This window comes from Eurosta solidaginis, chromosome 5 (genome assembly GCF_040869045.1).
Source record: "Eurosta solidaginis isolate ZX-2024a chromosome 5, ASM4086904v1, whole genome shotgun sequence".
Lineage (NCBI taxonomy): Eukaryota > Metazoa > Arthropoda > Insecta > Diptera > Tephritidae > Eurosta > Eurosta solidaginis.
The window spans coordinates 48,467,239-48,486,364 of NC_090323.1; the positions used below are offsets into that span (position 1 = coordinate 48,467,239).

General features: G+C 38.5%; 1 protein-coding gene across 2 annotated transcripts; it reads right to left on the reverse strand.

Annotated features, from left to right (window-relative positions):
- Nucleotides 1–480: 480 nt before the first annotated feature.
- Nucleotides 481–3,851, reverse strand: bora (aurora kinase A activator-like protein bora). 2 transcript variants are annotated; one of them, XM_067791650.1, is made up of 3 exons: nucleotides 3,388–3,851; nucleotides 1,510–3,326; nucleotides 481–1,272 (listed from the first exon to the last, which is right to left on the reverse strand). In XM_067791650.1, the coding sequence occupies exons 1-2, from the start codon at nucleotides 3,717–3,719 to the stop codon at nucleotides 1,529–1,531; spliced, it is 2,130 nt and encodes a 709-aa protein (XP_067647751.1). In that variant the 5' UTR covers nucleotides 3,720–3,851; the 3' UTR covers nucleotides 481–1,272; nucleotides 1,510–1,528. The 2 variants fall into 2 exon arrangements, with proteins under 2 accessions (XP_067647751.1, XP_067647750.1); XM_067791649.1 differs by having other exon boundaries at nucleotides 481–3,326.
- Between the last annotated feature and the right edge of the window lie 15,275 nt (nucleotides 3,852–19,126).

The window sequence follows — 19,126 nt, forward strand, 5'->3', positions numbered from 1 at the left end:
CATACATTTAAAAAAAGCAATACGGGCAATCCCCGATTAAATCATACAAACAGACGAAATTGGTTAATTCGTTGTAGTTCTATAAATAGAACAAAAACAGCAACAATACAATACCAAAGTTTCTTTGAAAACCGCCGTACCAAGCATAGCTTTAACACATAATTGCATACGAAGTATGCAATGTGTAAAAGATTAAAATATGCAAAGAGAAGGCAATTGGGAAAAACTTTACAACAACTAAGGCATGACGTAGCTGAATACGTTTGTAACCATTTCAACTATAGTAGGAGTGCGGGTTCGACTCCCACTCCCGGGAGAAAAGGCTTTGAAGAGATTTATCAGCTTGAGTTCAGCATCATTCCATCAATTAAGTAGCGCTTTAGCAATACTGAATAGTTACTACAACAAAGGCGGTAGTCACTATATCGTGCATTTTATCAGTTTTTGCATATTCCCCAAATTTATTAAATTAAAAATCAATTTATTTTATATTTTGCATTTATTATTGGACTAATATTACACGCGCCGAGACTGTCACAATTTTCATTATAGTAGTTAAACATTTCGAAAGAGTTACAAAATACACACATAAGCTAACCCTTCTTATTGCGAGTATCGATCGTAATAGATAGCCAGATAGCTTAGCGATTAAAGATTCGATCAACATAACTTGATTATATGCCAAACGGCACTCGCAATAGAGGAAAATTAATTCTATTAATAAAGGGTATTGAAAAAAATATACCTAAATTATTAAATAGTATGATAAGGAAGTTATGATATGAAATATGATAAAACTAAACATTACTAAAACAATTATTACATATAAAACCAAATTAAATTAGACAAATAAAATAACGACAAAATAATATAAAAAGGCGTACAAAATGCAACATAAATCTATCGAAAATCTTAATTGAAACATAGATCAACTAAGATACATACATTAAATGAGTGTAAAACAATAAAAATTTATGGCATAGCACAAATTTGTATTCTATTATATAAATTATATTCTATTTTTAAAATTTTGTTAAAAATTATAAAATTGTTTATATATATGAAAATGCTTATCTATAAATGTGTATGTGTTAACTTGTTTAATAAGTGCAATATGCTAATTAAGATCTATGCAGCAGTGTGTATGGAAGAAATTAGATAATTTTGATTAAGAATAACAGTTTCATGACTTTTAATTTTCACAACCATTTCTTGTTGCTGATAGTGGCGATTGCTTATTGCTGCCGGCAGTCTCGTACATAATCGTTTGTTCTAAAAAAAAAAAAAAAATTCCACAAAACTTAGCAGCATTATAAATTATAAGCCAATAATTATTAAGCTTTCTAAGAAATTAGCTTAGAAATAATTAGTACAACTACAAATATTGTTGACTTCGTTTTTGCGTGATTTTTTTAAATCTAATATGTGAAAAAATAAAGGCAATTGGCAATGGAGTGAACTTTATGCATACGCTACGTAATAAATTAAAAAAAAAACCGTTTTTCGCACCCTGATTAGTGTTATGTCGTCAAGAGGCAGAATTTGTGACCGTCTTAGCACATTTTGAAGGAGTTGAGCAGCAAACCATGCTGACATCTAATTGCTTGGTGGGTGAAAGCGCAGTTTGACTCTGCTGACTGCTTATACCTATTGAATATGAGGAACAACCGCTGTTTGGCATTTCGTTAAAACCACTGTCGGTTCGATAAAACAAGGCGCGCGTTACATCGGTAACGGCATCAGGATTCTTGCTGTCGTCATTGTAACAAATATCATGTTCATGGGTTGTTACAAGATTTTTTAATTGTTCTCGTGTTTTTTGTTTCTCCTGCTGCTGCTTAAACAATTCATTTTCTTTTACAATCAACTCATCCACAACTGTAATATCGATACGGGGTGCATCCAATGGCGTTTTTGGCATACTTAGTTTTTCTTGTTGCTTTTGCTGCTTATCTGCTTCCATTTGTTCTTCATCATCTAACCAATTAAGGGAAAATGATTGCGATAGATTTTTGCGACTTGCAGAACGTTTTTTACTGCGTGGCGTACCTGTTGAGCTCGATGAGCTGCAATTGAAATTTTGTGCAGATAACTGAGACACCTGCATATCGTCATCATCACACAACTCGTGTGTATCGTCATGTGCAAAGATATCGTAGTCGTGTGGATTAGTTTCTCGTGCTTGCTGCTGTCTTAAGCATTTAGCGCTGTTTACAACTAATCGACTAACTTTCATATTAAAACTGCTATCAATAGAATGTTGCCCAGCTACTTCATCAGTAGTACAAGAAATCAAATGCAATGGCGAAGAACTGCGGTCAGGTGTGAAGTTTCCACTACCATCACTTTTGCCACCTTTAGCGCAAGCTAACGAAAGGTCACTTAAAGTAGTTGCTTCACTTTGATTCAAGGCACTACATCGATAACTATCCTTTTCCACAGTTGCCTCTTTTGATTGTCTTAATAGTGGCTGTTTATCTAGACAACGCCTACTCGTCGATTGCTTCACGGGTGGATGTATAGGTGACAGTGGCTCGGCATCAGAAAGATTTTCTACAAATGTATGTATTCTTGATTTTAATGCACTACGATTACTTTGTGGTGACTGTGGCGAGTTAGACAGGCAATCATATGCTGAAATTGGCGATAGCGAGCCGAAAGAACTCTTGTCTAATGAATCTGATAGTTTACCAATAATGGCAAATTGTACGTGATGTGCACTGCCACCTGTTGAAGATGGACTTGAATTTGAAAGTGACATTTTAGTTTTAGCTTCTCGTGTTGGTGTTCTACCCCCTTCTTCTCCGATTACTACAATATTATTTATATCGAACAGTTTACGTCGCAAAGACATGTCCTTTGTTTCGTGAAAACTAAGGCTGTTAGTATCGCTGCTCAAGCGCATTTGTGTGTCCATATCACACACGTAACGATCTGCAACACTTAAGTGCGGTTGAAAATATGGCATAAGCGCTTCTTCTAATGCACGCGGCAATATCACAGGCAACGTTAATTCAGTTTGTGTGCCACAATCACGTATGCGTCTTCCAGGTTTTGTTATTGGTGTATTGCTATTTAATTCGGATAGTATAATACGTTGACTGCGCAAAGGGCAATCGACGGGACTTGGCACAATTTGATTCTCCTTGAAGTATGAACTTATCGCCGATTGTGCTTTTGCTTCATATTCAGGATCAGGCGAGTCGTGAAATTGTGTTTCGTGTGGTTCAACATTTGCCGGCTGCAGCGAAGATACTTCATCGATATTCCATTCGAACTGTGTAGATGATAATTGTGGCGTTGTTGGGCGTTGAAACAATGATGGACTGTGTGAATAGACTTAAATATATAACAGTTGACAAGCATTTAACCCCACCATCCACTTACCTTGCAATTAATGGCAAATGCAGCCGTTCCGCCAAGACAGGTTCAAAGGGATTTCTTATGCGATGAAAACGCTTTGGTGGTGGCGTATTACTGGATGTGGAATATGATATTTGTTTGGATGAAGTACTTGAAATACTACTGAAGGTCGTTGACATATTGCAATTAGGCGGTTTACTGGGCGTTCTTGGATTCAGCATCTTTTTTTGACATCTACTTCCACCAGATGTTGTAATCTTTTCAACGCTTTCACTGCTTAATTTTGTTGCAGCTTTTCCACTCATCTGTATTGATGAATATAATTTGATTGGTGTGCGTATCTTTTCCAACTCCATTTTACGTAATTGCTACGTAAATAAAAATATTCTATGATAAAAATTCGCGGAATCTGCGCGACAGTCAAAATTCGAAAAACTTGCAAACGAAATAAAATTTCCCTAACAACCGTTGGCTGTGATTTTGGCATGGAAATTAAGCTTGAACAAACAAGCACAGGGTACTCGGTTGAAAGAATTTACAATTCTGATCAATTGAACACTCAACAGTTCATACTTAAGGGCCAATTAAACCTCCTTAGCCCTAACGCCATAGTCGTAACCATACCCATATCCACAACCATCTAGAATTAATGTCCCTTAACTTAAGGCCGTGACACAATGACATTTTTCATATAGATGCATTTAACACAAACTTATACATTGCAAGAAACTTCAGACTTAGCAATTGATGTTTATTACGCCTCGCCCACTCACATACAAAATTTCGCGAAGCACTGTTGTAAACATTCCCCTATACAACAAAAATACTTGCTAACATATTTTGTGTCGTAATCGATTGTTATATTGCAATTTTCAATTCCGAAAATTGTTAGAAATTTTACCAAGCAGTGGGAAAAATAATTTCACTTGCAAAGTGTGCCGACACCCTTGGCCAAAGCAAATGTCAAATTCTTCTTCTTATGATTTGCTTGGAACAAAATTTGGGAGATGGCTACTTTTCAATATCAGATGGCGCCAGTGTTGCTCATTCTACCGTTCTACATAAAAATACGTGCAATCTACTCGTAATGCATAAGCTTGTGTTAAACTCATCTATACGAAAAACTGCTTATGTGTCGGAGCTATTAAAAATCGTGAAAATTTCATAGAAATGAAGAAAACGCAAAAAATTGTAAACATATTCAACAAAAAATAAGTCTCTTAGTCATAACGTATCCAAAACAATGAATAAAATCTACAAAGAGTTATTAAATTCACAAACTCAAATAATTTTAGGTTATGGACATGGCGAGAAACCAAAAACTAATTGGTTGGCTATGGTATGGTTATCGCATTAGCGTTATGATATGGCACCATTAATGGATTACATTGATTTCTATAAGGTAGGTTCGATCAGCTGTTTTATCTGGTTATGGTTTTATGGTTATAAGTCACCATTAATTGGCCCTTTACGTCGAATAACTAGAGCTTACGCTTCTTCTCGAACACAAGCGGGATTTTCGAGACCCGAGAAATCGAGAACTCGACTTCTCGCGAGATTCTTGTGTCTCGAAGTACCCGTAAATCTCGCGAGCTTTTCGACATTCTTACTTAATCGCAGTATGCACAGTATTTATACACTTGGTTTTTTTTTTACTTGTGATTTTTTGTTGATTATATTGCTTCCAATGACATTTAACTCAAAACAAATTTAGTATACAAATAATTTTGTTCGCAATATTTTATTTTTCAACGAGACATCAAGAACACGGCTTCTCGCGAGATTCTCGAGTCTCGAATTACTCGTAAGGCTCGCGAGATCTCGAATCTCGAATTTCTCGTAAGGCTCGCAAGATTCTCGAATTACTTGTAATACTCGCGATCTTCTAGACTTTCAATTCAGTCGCATGTTCGAGAAATCGTAAGCTCCACGAATAACTGATCATACGATTTTCCCACTATATTCATCATTGGCAAGGTGACTTATCCATAACCAGATAAAACAGCTGATCGAACCAACCTTGTGGAAATTAATGTAATCGGTTAATGGTGCCATACCATAACGCTAAAGCCATAACCATATGCCCATATAATAGCCAACCAATTGGATTTTAGTTTTTCGCCATATCCATAACCTAAAAATATTTGAGTTGGAGAATTTATTATGTTTTTGTAGATTTTATTAATTGTTTTGGATACGTTTTGACTAAGAGACTTGTGTTTTGTGGTATGTGTTTGTAATTTTTTGCGTTTTCTTGATTTTTACGAAATTTTCACGATTTTTAGGTTAAGGCACCAATAACTGATGACAATTTGATATGGATAAGTAAAAATATGGCCATGACTATGGCGTTATGGTTAAGGAAGTTTAATTGGCCCTTAAGACCGTCTTTAAGCTGGAGACATTGGTGCTTTATCGGTAACCGTATCGGTAACCTTTTAACAGCTGATTCGACCAACCTTATGAGAATCAATGCAATCGATTATTGGTGCCGCTAAGGTCGTAACCGTATCGTAGCCAACCAATTGGGTTTTGGTTTACCGTCGTAACGATAAACAGCTGATTACGTTAGGGATACGGATACAGCGATACGACATACGGCACCAATGACTTCGGCTTAATTGGTACCGTATGTCGTATCGCTGTATCCGTATCCCTAACGTAATCAGCTGTTTATCGTTACGACGGTAAACCAAAACCCAATTGGTTGGCTACGATACGGTTACGACCTTAAGCGCCAAATACACGACACGAACATTTCCGCGAACATTCCCGTTATGTCATGTTTCTGCGAACTTTTCTGTCGTGTATGGTGGTGTTTGCCAGTTCGCGCAAATGTTCGCCAAAAACCAAAATATTTTAATTTTTGGCGAACATTTGCGCGAACTGTTCGTGCGTGTATGGCGAAATAGCTCATAATCGTACTAATGTCTGAACGGAACAGACGTGCGCGGAAAAGTAAAATGGACAATAAAAAATTTCTGAGTGAATTTATTGAATAACTGCTCATTTTTTAAACCATTCTTTGCACCAAATTCTTTTTTTGCGATCTTCTCTCTTTTTTTACGATTAATTGCCACAGCGAGCAATATTGCTGCAGCACAATTGTTGTCCGTATTCATCGCTGTCTGAAAGAGAACTAATGTTCGGCCAAATGTTCATATGGTGTATGGCCAAAGCTGCGAACAAGATTGCGGAATGTTCGCGGAAATGTTCCTGTCGTGTATTTGGCGCTTTAGCGATTTAATCGATTGCATTGATTCTCATAAGTTTGGTCGAATCAGCTGTTACCGATACGGTTACCGATAAAGCACCAATGGCTCCAGCTTTACGGCGTGCTATGGCATTCAGGGCTCGCAACTGATAATTATCAGTTAAAGCGAAACATATACAATACTTCCGATCAAAACGGTTGAATAAATTAAGCAAATATAATGACTGATTACTGATTGTTGATTGAAACATTTATGTTCCCTGAATATACCCAAAGGCACGAGAGAAAATCTATACACTTAATATATGAGTAACGACATAAATAAAACAAAACTTCCCAAACCCATATTAAGTTAGACCATGAACCGAACATTCAGTTTTGTGTGCTCAGTCACATTCTGTAAATTGCATGTCCAAAATCCCAGAAGATATTGCAAATTTTCGCTTTGATACACCCACCTAAGGCTCGGTTGCCATAATCTACTATCAAAGAGGATAGATATATCATACATATTTGGATACTCGGGTTTCACACACGGGCAAAAAACTTGAGGCCATAAAAAAGTACAAGGACATTAAGTTTGACCTTTTGACTATCCGATCTGATGATTTTAAAAATCAAGAAAGTTGATAGCAAGTTTTTGCAGAACTTCGAAACGTAAAAAACGTCGATCTTTACACTTTTCCAAGCGATAACCTCGATTTTTTTTTTATTTTTTCGATAAAATTTTGAGGCATCGCTGAAACGCTATGGAATTTAAACTGAATGTTGTTTTTGAGACGGGTATTCTAAGAGTATGACCAAAATTAATGTGCCCCTCCAATACTCAAAACTATCATCAATCAAAGTAGCGATACTTTTTTTTTGCCCTTTTCAATATTGCCAGTTTTTTGCTTATAGCTTTTTGAGGCAACTGAGTATTGAAATTATTGGATTATGCATGATAATAGCCTATCAGGGACTAAAAATACCTGGGGCTTCAAATTCGATGTGCCCCATGGTTCAACTATATACAGGTTGGCTCATCTGTAAAGCAACAAAATATGTCTGTTCAAATTGTCAAAATCTGTGTATTGGTGTTGGTGCGAATGGTATGGAATGGAAACATAAAACTTAGCAGTTTTTGTATGTGTAAGTAAAATGTTGCCAATGTGTTGGTTTCATTTTGAGTTTGCCATCTCCTTTTGACAATCCCTTCGACCATGCAATGACATAAATAAAATCAGCTGATGAGATGAGCCAACCTGTACATAATTGAACCATGGATGTGGCCCTTTCAGTTTTGAAGGTAGAGGCAGAAAAGTGGAAGCACTTGGTTGCGTAAATTTTTTTCAGGAGCATGTTTTTGTGGGCACAGCTACAATTTTACTTTTATCACTTCATACCCGTTTGTTAATTTTTTCTCTACACCATAGTAGTATATCATCAACTGCCTGATCTTGGAATATTCACGCAAGGAAAGTTATTGATGTTTGTACATGGGGCAAATATAAGAAGTTTCCGACAAAAATTGGCAATCGTCAAATAGTGTAGATATTTTTTTTTTTTTTTTTTGAAACAGGTTTTATTTAAAAGTAAATGAAAAGAAACACAAATTTGGTACAAAAATTAAAAAAAAAAAAATTTTTTTCTACACTTTTTGACGATTGCCAATTTTTGGCGAAAATATCGTATATTTGCCCCATGTACAAACACCAGTAACTTTCCTTGCGTGAATATTCCAAGATGAGTAAAAATTAGCAAACGGGTATGAAATATTTGACGGTTACCCGGTTTCATATTTTTGCCGATATCTCTAAAACCGGGTTTCGGGTATCAACAAAATTTTACCTAAATATACCTCACATACATATATACATCCTGATAAAATTTCAACACAATCGGTTAAGAAGTTTTTAAATAAGTAACAAAATTTAAGGTTTTGCGGGTTTATAATTTTATCAATATCTCCAAAAACGGATCTCGGGTATTAAAACTGTTTTACTTAAACATACTTCGTTCAAATATCTATATGTATTTAAAGTTTCAAAAGAATCGGTAGAAAGGTGTTAAAATAAATAGGGGGACTCATGATAGCATATAAACTTATAAGGTGTAAAATTATATCCATTTACACACGCGGTTATATGAACACACCTAGTAATACTCTTGATAAACTTGATTGTTTTTCAGCTGTATTATTTCCAAAAAAAATTTTTTGATTGTTATACAAATTAAAAAATACCAAGATTAAGTGTAAAATCAAAACTAAAACGCCTTTACTTGCTGATGTTGGAGATTTTTGATGAAAATGCCGTCTATAATGTCTGCAAGGTTGCATTCCTTTGAGTTTACCGCGTTTACACAATGAAATGTGCGCGTAAATTTATACAAATCGTGTAAATGATTTTTCATACAAAATTTGACAGCTCCTGCGTAAACTAGATAAATTTATACGTTTACACACGTTATAAGGCATTTATACGGTTACATGAGTCCCCCTAATGTGTTGCAAACTTTGCAGTAAAAAATATACGGCGGTTATTCGGTTTTATATTTTTACCGACATCTACAAAACCGGGTCTCATGTATCAAAAAAATGTTACATGGCTAACAGCTGCATATATCTCCATATTTTGTTAAAATGTCGATATAATCGGTACAGAAGTGTTGAAATAAATGTATATTTAACATTGCGACCTCAATTTATCTATATTTTGCTCGATCTTTTGACTATATCTTTTTGAGGCATAATGTAAGACGACTAACGGCGATGCACTATAGCTCCAATTTACCCCTCAATGTTCCTAACAAAAACATATTTGTGTGATACAATGTTTCAAACAAAATTTTTTTCTCCAAAAAAACCAAAGTTTGGCGGATTTCCCCATATACATATCTATCCTCTTTGACACTACTGAGAAACACATAAGGGCGTCTTTGGCGGGTATCACACGGTGAGGCAATCCTGTCAATACCGGATCACAATCCATGTTGAAGCATTTCAACATTTCTATATATTTTGCGATCTGGACCACGACCCATCAGTATTTCATGCTAAACGTTCATGTTGAATATTAAGCATGAAAATCTTATGGAAATACTGATGGATACTGGTCTGGATCGCAAAATATTTAGAAATTGATCGCGATTCAGCATTGAAAACATATGCCGCAACGTTTGACACTCCCTTTTTTAAATATGTCATCTCAGTGAGGGATCACTAAATGATGATCTTCAAGTGATTTCTGCTTGAATGTCAAGTAAAAAGAGCGATCAGTCAGTTAGCATAGACTTGACTTGATAACTGCCATCTTTGGTTCTGTTTAATTAGCTTTGCACGTAACTGATTGCCCAACATATAGAAGTTCTTGATTCGACTTAAAAGTCTGTTGATTTTTTATTTGATTTGACAGTCGAACTAGTTTGAAAACTGAAGCTACATCCCATAGTACAGGTCTACAAGTAGGATATGTAGCAGCGCGCACATACACAGCCACGCTCACCTGTTCTTGTTCGTTTTTGTGTGGATGCTATTTGGCACTGTTGTACTTCTTAGGTCCAAGAAAAGTGTAGTAGCTGCTAACGGAACTGTAAAATTTTTATTGCAAAATTACAAAGAAATATCCCTATTTACTTTCAAATGAGCACTTAATTACATCTCTCTTTAAAATCCATATGTTTGGACAATTTTAATTAACAAATTGTGATACTTTATTACCGGGCACGATTGCTAAGACACGACCAAAACCGTCGAGGGGGTATTAATAGACGCGTTTTTGCCTCGCTTCCAATAATTCGAATACTTTTTCGCCTTTGAACTATAGATAACAGGACAAAAGGCGTCTTTTTGTGTCTTTTTTCCACATTTTTGGACGGGTTATTGCAGTCGACCTCGGTTTCAAAATGTTTTTCGCGGAGAACTTTTGAACGGGTAGAAAAACTTAGCACTCGCGTTTCTATTCTTAATGCTGCTATAACTACGCGTCCTCAGATACCCCAATTCAAGACTTCTGTATAATTTTCTGTAGGACGCATATATATATTTTCAAACTAAATTCGTAAAAAAAATTTACCATCACGGCAACCCATATCTGATATTCCGCTCCTTTTTTGTTTCCCTGCGTCGCTTTCCACGACAGCAACCCCGCTAATTTTGACACTTCGTTCAGTGTCAAACACATTGTTGAAGACATGAGCGATAACCTTATAGAGTTTGAGGATTAAAATAAATTTATATATATAATACATACATATTATCTGAAAAGAAAAATTATAATTATACTGAAATGAATTAATTTCTAATACTTACATTATAAATATTTACCTTTTACTTACCTTTGAAATATTTACCTATATGAAATATTTGCTTAAAATTACTTACCTTTATTCTATACTCACCCTTTTTGGAATACCATGTATATTTACCTGTTTGAAGAACCCTGTAAATAAGAAACATAATTACTGTTTAGCGTACACATATCTATGTATACCCACATACATATGTATGCTCTCAGCAAAAGAAGTAAACGGTCCAGTGGAATGTGCTGGGCCGTTGTAAAGTTAGTTATTCGCCATCAACCTAACTAATCACGCCGCTAAACTAAAGAATTATAATCGACTCAAAGTTAAAAGTGTCAATTGAAAAAATAAATAATTTATAATAAAGTTTGTAATTTATATTTAAACCTAAAGTGTTTGCGCGTTTATTTATTGAAGTGAAGGGCTTCTCTAGTGCACCCTACCCCATATAGTGCCAAATTATACATGGTCCTTTGGTACCATACAGTGAACTAGCGACCTAGGAAATAGTGAAAATAATAATTAAATATTAATTACATTGAAAACAATATATTAAAACACTAAAAACCGGTAGACGCGACGTGCTAACATATTAATCTAATACAAAGTGCTGAAAATATAAAAAGAAACAAAATTTTTAAAATACTTAAAAAATACATTACAAGTGCTGAAAACATAGAAAGACAAACAAAAGTTTCAAAATACCTACGATATATACATTATATTAAAAATTATTAGAAATAAAATAAAAATACAAATTAAGTGAGAAATATTAAAGAATACAAATATACAAGTACAGAAAAAGTAAAAGCAACAAAAGTGCATCCAATTTTACTGAGAAAGTGAGTGAGGTGAAGTGAAGAACGCAAACGGTGAAGCTACAGTGGCCAAGTTCTGAAAAAAAGACGGTGAAAATAAAAAAGGAATAAAAACCTAGAAATTATTAAAAAGAAAAAGAAGAGATATTATATAGAAAAAGTTGTCGAAAAACAGGAAGAAAAACAAAAGTTTGAAAATATTAAAAAAGGAAAGAACGTAGGAAAATAAAAGAATATTTATAATAAAAAAAAAAAAAAAAACGTGGAGCGCTTGTTGAAAAAAATAAAAATAAAACCAAATTAGACATAATTTACAAAAAAAAAAAAAACGATTTTCAAAGTGGTTTGGAAACGCATCCACAAAGTTTTTAATTTTTAAACCACGAGCAGTAGACCTGCAAAAGTGGTACCCGGCAGCAAAACCGACGCAACAACAACGAAGCAGTACTGCCGCTAGCGCAACAGCATCAGCGACACCGAGCGACAACAACAACAACAATCCAGCAACAGAAAAATCAGGTGGTAAAAGCAAATATGCCAAAGTAAGTACACCTTGCCCAAAACATATGCATATATAAGTGCAGCGGAATTCCCCTAAGCAAATAATCGCACTCATCTACGGTAAAGTTGACAGGATCTTGGAAAGAATCCGTACAAAACACCGCTTTGCGCAAATCTCTCTCATTTAATAAAATTCCGCTAAGCTCTTCTTATATATACATAGGTATATTGGTAATACTATCAAATTTGTGATTCTTACATATATCCATATATACTCATACCCATATCACATATTTACTTATATACCAATCCGCTGTAAGATTTGTCGGGTCTTATACTAGAATTTCCCCTTAAAATTTTACCGTATACCGTTTCTCACAGCCACCACAACAAATTTGCTCTCCTAGAATAAATTACTTTAGATATTGGTTGCGACTTACAAAAGTACAAAAGTTACATATATACACATATGTATTCGTCCCAAATCAAAAGGCAAACTCCGCCTTAAAACTGCAAAATATTTAATGCTGTTTCGGTCCCTGAAACATTCAAAGTTAATCAGCGCATTATTGACTCTCTCAATTCCTTTTAGGTGTACTTATTATAACACCATTTAATTTAGGTAATTTGCAAATTAACTCCGCCCAACACTATTTATTTCTGTTCGCTGAATATATATATTTGTATGCACATAAACATACTTGGACTTAGATGCGCTAAGACAAGTATTTCCCACCCTCACTTGTTTATGCAAATCCGGCTAGTCAAAAGTACAGTGGCTCTCAACTTATAAAAAACAACTCAAAATACAGTGGGTCAAAAGAACTCAAATCACCCTGAAACTTTTGATACAATTTTAGAACCCCTAAATCAACTTCTTCCTATTGAATTAAATTCACAATGGGCGGCACAGGTGAAGAAAAACCACAATCCCTTCTACCCCAAGCACCAAAGAAAACAAGAGCGAAATCTCAGAGTGACGAAGAGGAAGCAGCAATCTTTAATAAAAAATTCATGTTTGAAGCCACAAGATTAGAGAAATTTTGCGACAAGTGGTGGAACATTGCGGAAACTGACCACTCGGAAGCTGGCCTCAAGACCTATCTGGAGCAACTAAACAAACACATGGCTTTGGTGGACATGGCGAATGAAAACCTTCAGATGAGCAACATTGAAGAGACAATAAGGAAATCGAGTGAGGAAAGATACGACCACATCAACGATTCAGGATTAAATACGAGACTACGGATAAATGAGATCCTCAGTAGTATTAGGCCAGCCCCAGAAGAAGCTAGCAGAACCGATCCGACTCCGCTAGCAACGCTCCCCCCTTCTAATCAACCCAATTATTTAAAGGTACCTGCATGTGACACAGAGGTCTTCTACGGAGGATATGAAGACTGGCCATCCTTTAGGGACATGTTCACTGCAGTGTACATTAGTCACCCCAAACTCTCTCCTGCCCAAAAACTTTACCATTTGAGGCAAAAAACCCGAGGTAAAGCAGCCCTCCTTATTAAAAATTACCCGCTTAATGACCAAAGTTTTGAGCTTGCGTGGAATGCATTAAAGCATCGATATGAAAACCGCAGAATTCTCGTCGACAACCAGCTCAAAACCCTCTTTAATATCCAACCCGTAACCAGCGAAAATGGTGAACGCATACAATATGTGCAAACCAAAATCAATAATTGCCTCTCAACCCTTCAGGCAAACGGAGTATCCACAGCTAATTGGGACCCGATGCTAGTATATCTCTGCTCCTCCAAATTGCCAGACGAAACCCTAGCTTTATGGGAGCAATCCCTCAACTCTCGTAAGGAGTTACCTCTTTGGTCCGAATTGGACCAGTTTCTGACTACTCGGTATGAGGTGGTTGAACGCCTAACCACATATAGGCCTAACAAACCAAAGCCTAATCAATCGAATTTCACCCCGCGGTCTTCTACTCCTACTAATAACTCGTTCCACTCAAGGAACAAGACACACTCATTGCACACTGACCCAAAAAGGCAGGCTTCGTGCAAATTGTGCAACAGTAATCACTCGCTGATGAATTGTGTCAAATTTAAAGAGCTCTCAGTTCAAGATAGAAACAAATTCGTAAGGGAAAACAGGTATTGCCAGAACTGTTTGGCTTACTCCCACTCAGAAAGACAATGCGGAAGCAGTTTCACTTGCGTTTACTGCCAAAAGCGACACCACTCCCTCCTACACTACTCAGCCAACAACCAAACGCAAAACAGCTCAAAACCGAAGAAAAATCTCGTCACATCTCACGTGACCATCGATGAAGAAAAGCCTTGTACCTCTCAACAAGCGGCATCGATGAACTCTGAGCTAGCTCCTCAAAACAGCACGAAGAACGTACTCTCACACTTCTCTAGTAGTAGAGAGCGAACCTTGCTCCCTACAGCAAACATTCCCGTGTTACACAAAGGAGAAACCTTTAATATTCGTGCTCTTCTGGACCAAGGATCCCAAAAAACTTTTGTAACCTCTAGAATACAAAAGCTACTTGGTCTACCCGTTCAAAAGACCAATTACGAAATATTGGGAATGGGCGGACGAACAGTCCAGAAAGCAGATAAGGTGTGCTCAATCACCATATGTTCTCCAGATCTCAATATTAAAATCGCAACTAATGCGATCATACTTCCTCAACTGACGCAATTCTTGCCAACGTTTAAAGTCTCTTATATAGACCTCAAAGAGTACTCAACACTCTCTCTAGCAGACCCCAACTGTTTCGCGCCTGCCAAGATAGATATGGTACTAGGTAGCGACATACTCCCTCAAATACTGATTCCGGGCCTCAAAACCAATGTAGCTGGAAGTTTAATAGCCCAGAACACAATCTTCGGGTGGATATTAAGCGGGCCACTTAAGGAACAGATCTCAACATTCTCAACTCAAGTAGTTGAAACGCAAAAGGAGTTCCTCGAAGACCTACTCAAAAGGTTTTGGGAACAAGAAGAAGTGCCATCGGCTTCCTCTCTCAAAGACGATGATCTAATATGCGAAGAGCTCTACAAAAGTACCACAATCCGAAGAAATGATGGCCGCTACGTAGTAAAACTCCCATTTAAAGACTCGTTTCCCAACTCAATAGCTTTAGGGCACTCTAGACCCGCTGCTCAGCAACAATACCTCAGCGTAGAACGAAGCATTGAGAAAAAACCAGAGCTTCGAACGACCTACTCCAACGTCTTAGCGGAATACTTAACCCTAGATCATATGGAGCCCACAACCCCTCGGGAAATTATACGTGATGGAAAGTATTTCTCGTTTTACTTACCACATCATGCCGTACTCAAACCCGATAGTAAAACTACTAAAGTCCGAGTAGTTTTCAATGCATCCAAACGATCTCACTCCGGCATCTCACTCAACGACGTGCTTCATACAGGTCCCGTTTTACAAAATGATTTAATGGTCGTTATACTCAACTGGCGACTCTACAAATATGTATTTAACGGCGACATTGAGAAGATGTATCGGCAAATATATGTCCACAAGGAAGATCAAGACTTCCAACGAATACTCTTTCGTCAATTTCCTCAAGGCCAAGTAGAAGATTTTAAATTAAAAACAGTAACCTTCGGTGTTAACTGTGCTCCCTACTTGGCGATTCGCACCCTGCAGCAGCTCGCAGAAGACTGCAAAGCCGAACTCCCCCTCGCTACCAACGTTCTCCTGCGAGAGACCTACGTGGATGATATTCTCTCAGGCGGACATAACATACAGTCCATTCGCGAAACCATGACTCAGTTGATCGAAGCACTAAAGTCAGCAGGCTTCCCACTCAAAAAAATGACAGCGAACCACCCAGAAATATTGGAATCAATCCCCGAATCTGATCTTCTCGATGCGGACTTTCTAAAATTCCACGACTCAAGCTCCACAAAAACTCTTGGAGTACGCTGGAACGCACTCGAAGACTCCTTCTCTTATTCTTACAACCCCATATCAGACGCACACTCGGCAACCAAGCGATATATTCTCTCGTCCGTCGCGAAACTTTTCGACCCGGCAGGATGGCTATCGCCTATAATGATAGTAGCAAAAACTCTCCTGCAACAGCTCTGGATGGAAGGAACGGATTGGGATGAGCACATCAAACCCGGTTCACTTCTCAAATGGAAATCCTTTACGGAAGACCTCTCAGCAATTGGAGATATAAAAATTCCACGTTGGGTTCAATTCACCCCCAACGTGCCCACTCAGATACATGGTTTCTCCGACGCCTCTGAAAAGGCATATTGTGCCTGCGTCTACTTAAGAGTTCAACACAGCGATAACTCTATATCCTCTCACTTACTCGTAGCAAAAAGTAAAGTTGCACCCCTACAAACAGTGAGCCTTCCCCGATTAGAGCTCTGCGGAGCGTTACTACTCTCAAAATTAGTAAAGCATATTCGAACTTCGCTTAAACTCACAGGGAGCAACTTGACTCTGTGGACAGACTCCTCCATAGTGCTGGCTTGGCTCGAAAAGCCACCACATACATGGAAAACCTATGTAGCAAACCGCGTATCCCAGATACTCGACAATGTCAGTAACGCAACGTGGCGACATGTACCCAGTGGAGAAAATCCAGCCGATATGGGCACTCGGGGATGTCGACCCCAGGACTTGGTCGACTGTTCACTCTGGTGGAACGGCCCAAGGTGGCTCGTACACTCCCTTCCTGACTGGCCGAAAGATAGCCATCATAATGACTCACCCCCAGAACAACGACGGATAGAAGCCCTGCACTCACTGGAAAATCATGACTTTCTGGACCGGTTTTCGTCATTTGCTCGAGCATTGAGAGTCCTCGCTTACATTCGCCGATTTGTCTCGAAGTCCAGGAAACAGCTGATACCCTCCACAATTCATCTCACCCAAGAAGAGATTCGTCATGCAAAGGTGCAGCTCATTGCGAACGCTCAGAAAAACCAGTATGGAAAAGTGATTGCAGACCTCAAAGCCGCAAAGTCTCTCGGAAAAGGAAGTGCGTTGCTCCCGCTCAACCCGGTCTTGGACGAAATGGGACTATTACGCGTAAATGGACGCCTCGCCTATGCAGACATTAGTCACAACGAAAAGCACCCTATAATCATACCCGACAACTCACGGTACTGCGCTCTCCTTTTGGACTTCCTCCATGCAACCTTACTCCATGCCGATGCACAACTTATGATCCGCATGGTCCAACAAGAATATTATATTCCCCGCCTGAAACAAAGGGTGAAAAAATGCATATTTCAGTGCAAGAAATGCACTATCTATAAGCAAAAAATGAAATCTCAAGTGATGGCCGCTCTACCACCAGAGCGCGTAACTTACTCACTGCCCTTTCATACCACTGGAGTAGATTTTGCAGGGCCTTTCCTCGTCAAAACGTCAACTCTCCGACGTGCATCATACGCCAAAGCATACGTCTGCGTTTTCGTATGCTTTTCCACCAAAGCCATACATCTCGAAGTCTGCTCAGACCTCACCACTGAAGCTTTCAAAGCAGCATTCGCCCGTTTTGTGGGCCGTCGAGGCATCCCCTCAAAGATTATGTCCGATAATGGTAAAACATTTGTAGGAGCCCAACGCAGCCTGCAACGCGAGTTTACCACATTTCTCCAGGAAGCTGCCGAAGACATCGTAAGCAAATATGCTCTCCACGGACTCTCATGGCAGTTTATCCCTCCGTACGCCCCCCACATGGGAGGATTGTGGGAAGCAGCAGTGAGAAGCTTTAAAATTCACTTAACCAAAGTTGCCGGAAACCAGAAGTTTACCTTTGAGGAGTTCAACACTCTCCTCATTCGCATAGAAGCGGTCCTCAACTCCAGACCGCTTTCACCAATGTCACAAGACCCCGACGATCTAAAAGCTTTAACTCCAGGTCATTTTATACGCGGTGCTCCCCTTCTGTCTATTCCTGAGCCTAACTGTGAGAACCTCTCTTTAGTGAACAAATGGCAAAAGCTAAAGGTACTGCATCACCAATTCAGCAAACGCTGGAAAACCGAATACCTCCAGGAACTCCACAAGCGATACAAATGGCAACGCCAAGAAGCCAACGTTAAGGAAGGTGACCTCGTCGTCATTAAAGACGATCTCTTACCACCCAACGAATGGCGGTTAGGCCGAATCACAAAACTTTATACTGCTCGTGATCAAAGTGTTCGCGTAGTAGATATCCGAACCGAGGGCGGAACTGTCACTCGCAACATAACGAAACTCTGTCTGTTACCCCCCGCCTAATCGTATTCCTCAGTTTTTATAGGACCCCTCATGATACCCGAATGTAATCTCTCCTCATCACACATACCCCCTTCTAATAAGGTTTCGACGTTTCTTTCCAGATCCAAGGATTATCGGAAGTGCCGCCTCTGCTGCCGCATTCACTCACTTCGATTTTGCCGCGCTTTTCTGGCTATGACTCCAGACGAGCGCTATGAATCCGCAAAGGCGCACCGTTACTGCATAAATTGTTTAGCCACCTCACATGTAACGGGCGCCTGTGACTCTCCAACAAGTTGTCGTCGCTGCGGGCTAGCACACCATACTCTGCTTCACAGGCCCCCCCGCGCTCTATCAAAACGCTCGCCAAATCATGACCGCGAAACAAATCGACCTCCGAGGAATCAGAAACAGCGAACTAGCACGGCAACCAGGCCGAAGTCCACTACTCAGTCCCAGCGCAGTCGTGTAGAGAAGCCGCGCCAACCACGTCGTCCTATCCTCCAAAGGCGCCTTCGCGGCTTATTCAATCAAGCCAAGGAAACGCTGGAGGAGCTGCAGGATCTCATGCAGATCACCTCGCCCCAGGCCCGCCGGCATGTTGAAGACATGAGCGATAACCTTATAGAGTTTGAGGATTAAAATAAATTTATATATATAATACATACATATTATCTGAAAAGAAAAATTATAATTATACTGAAATGAATTAATTTCTAATACT

Excerpts from the sequence above, each read along its gene's own strand:
- bora (XM_067791650.1), bottom strand. The coding sequence starts at position 3,719 with ATGGAGTTGGAAAAGATACGCACACCAATCAAATTATATTCATCAATA. Across the intron at positions 3,327-3,387 it reads CATTTGCCATTAATTGCAAG|TCCATCATTGTTTCAACGCC; the intron begins GTAAGTGGATGG and ends CTATTCACACAG.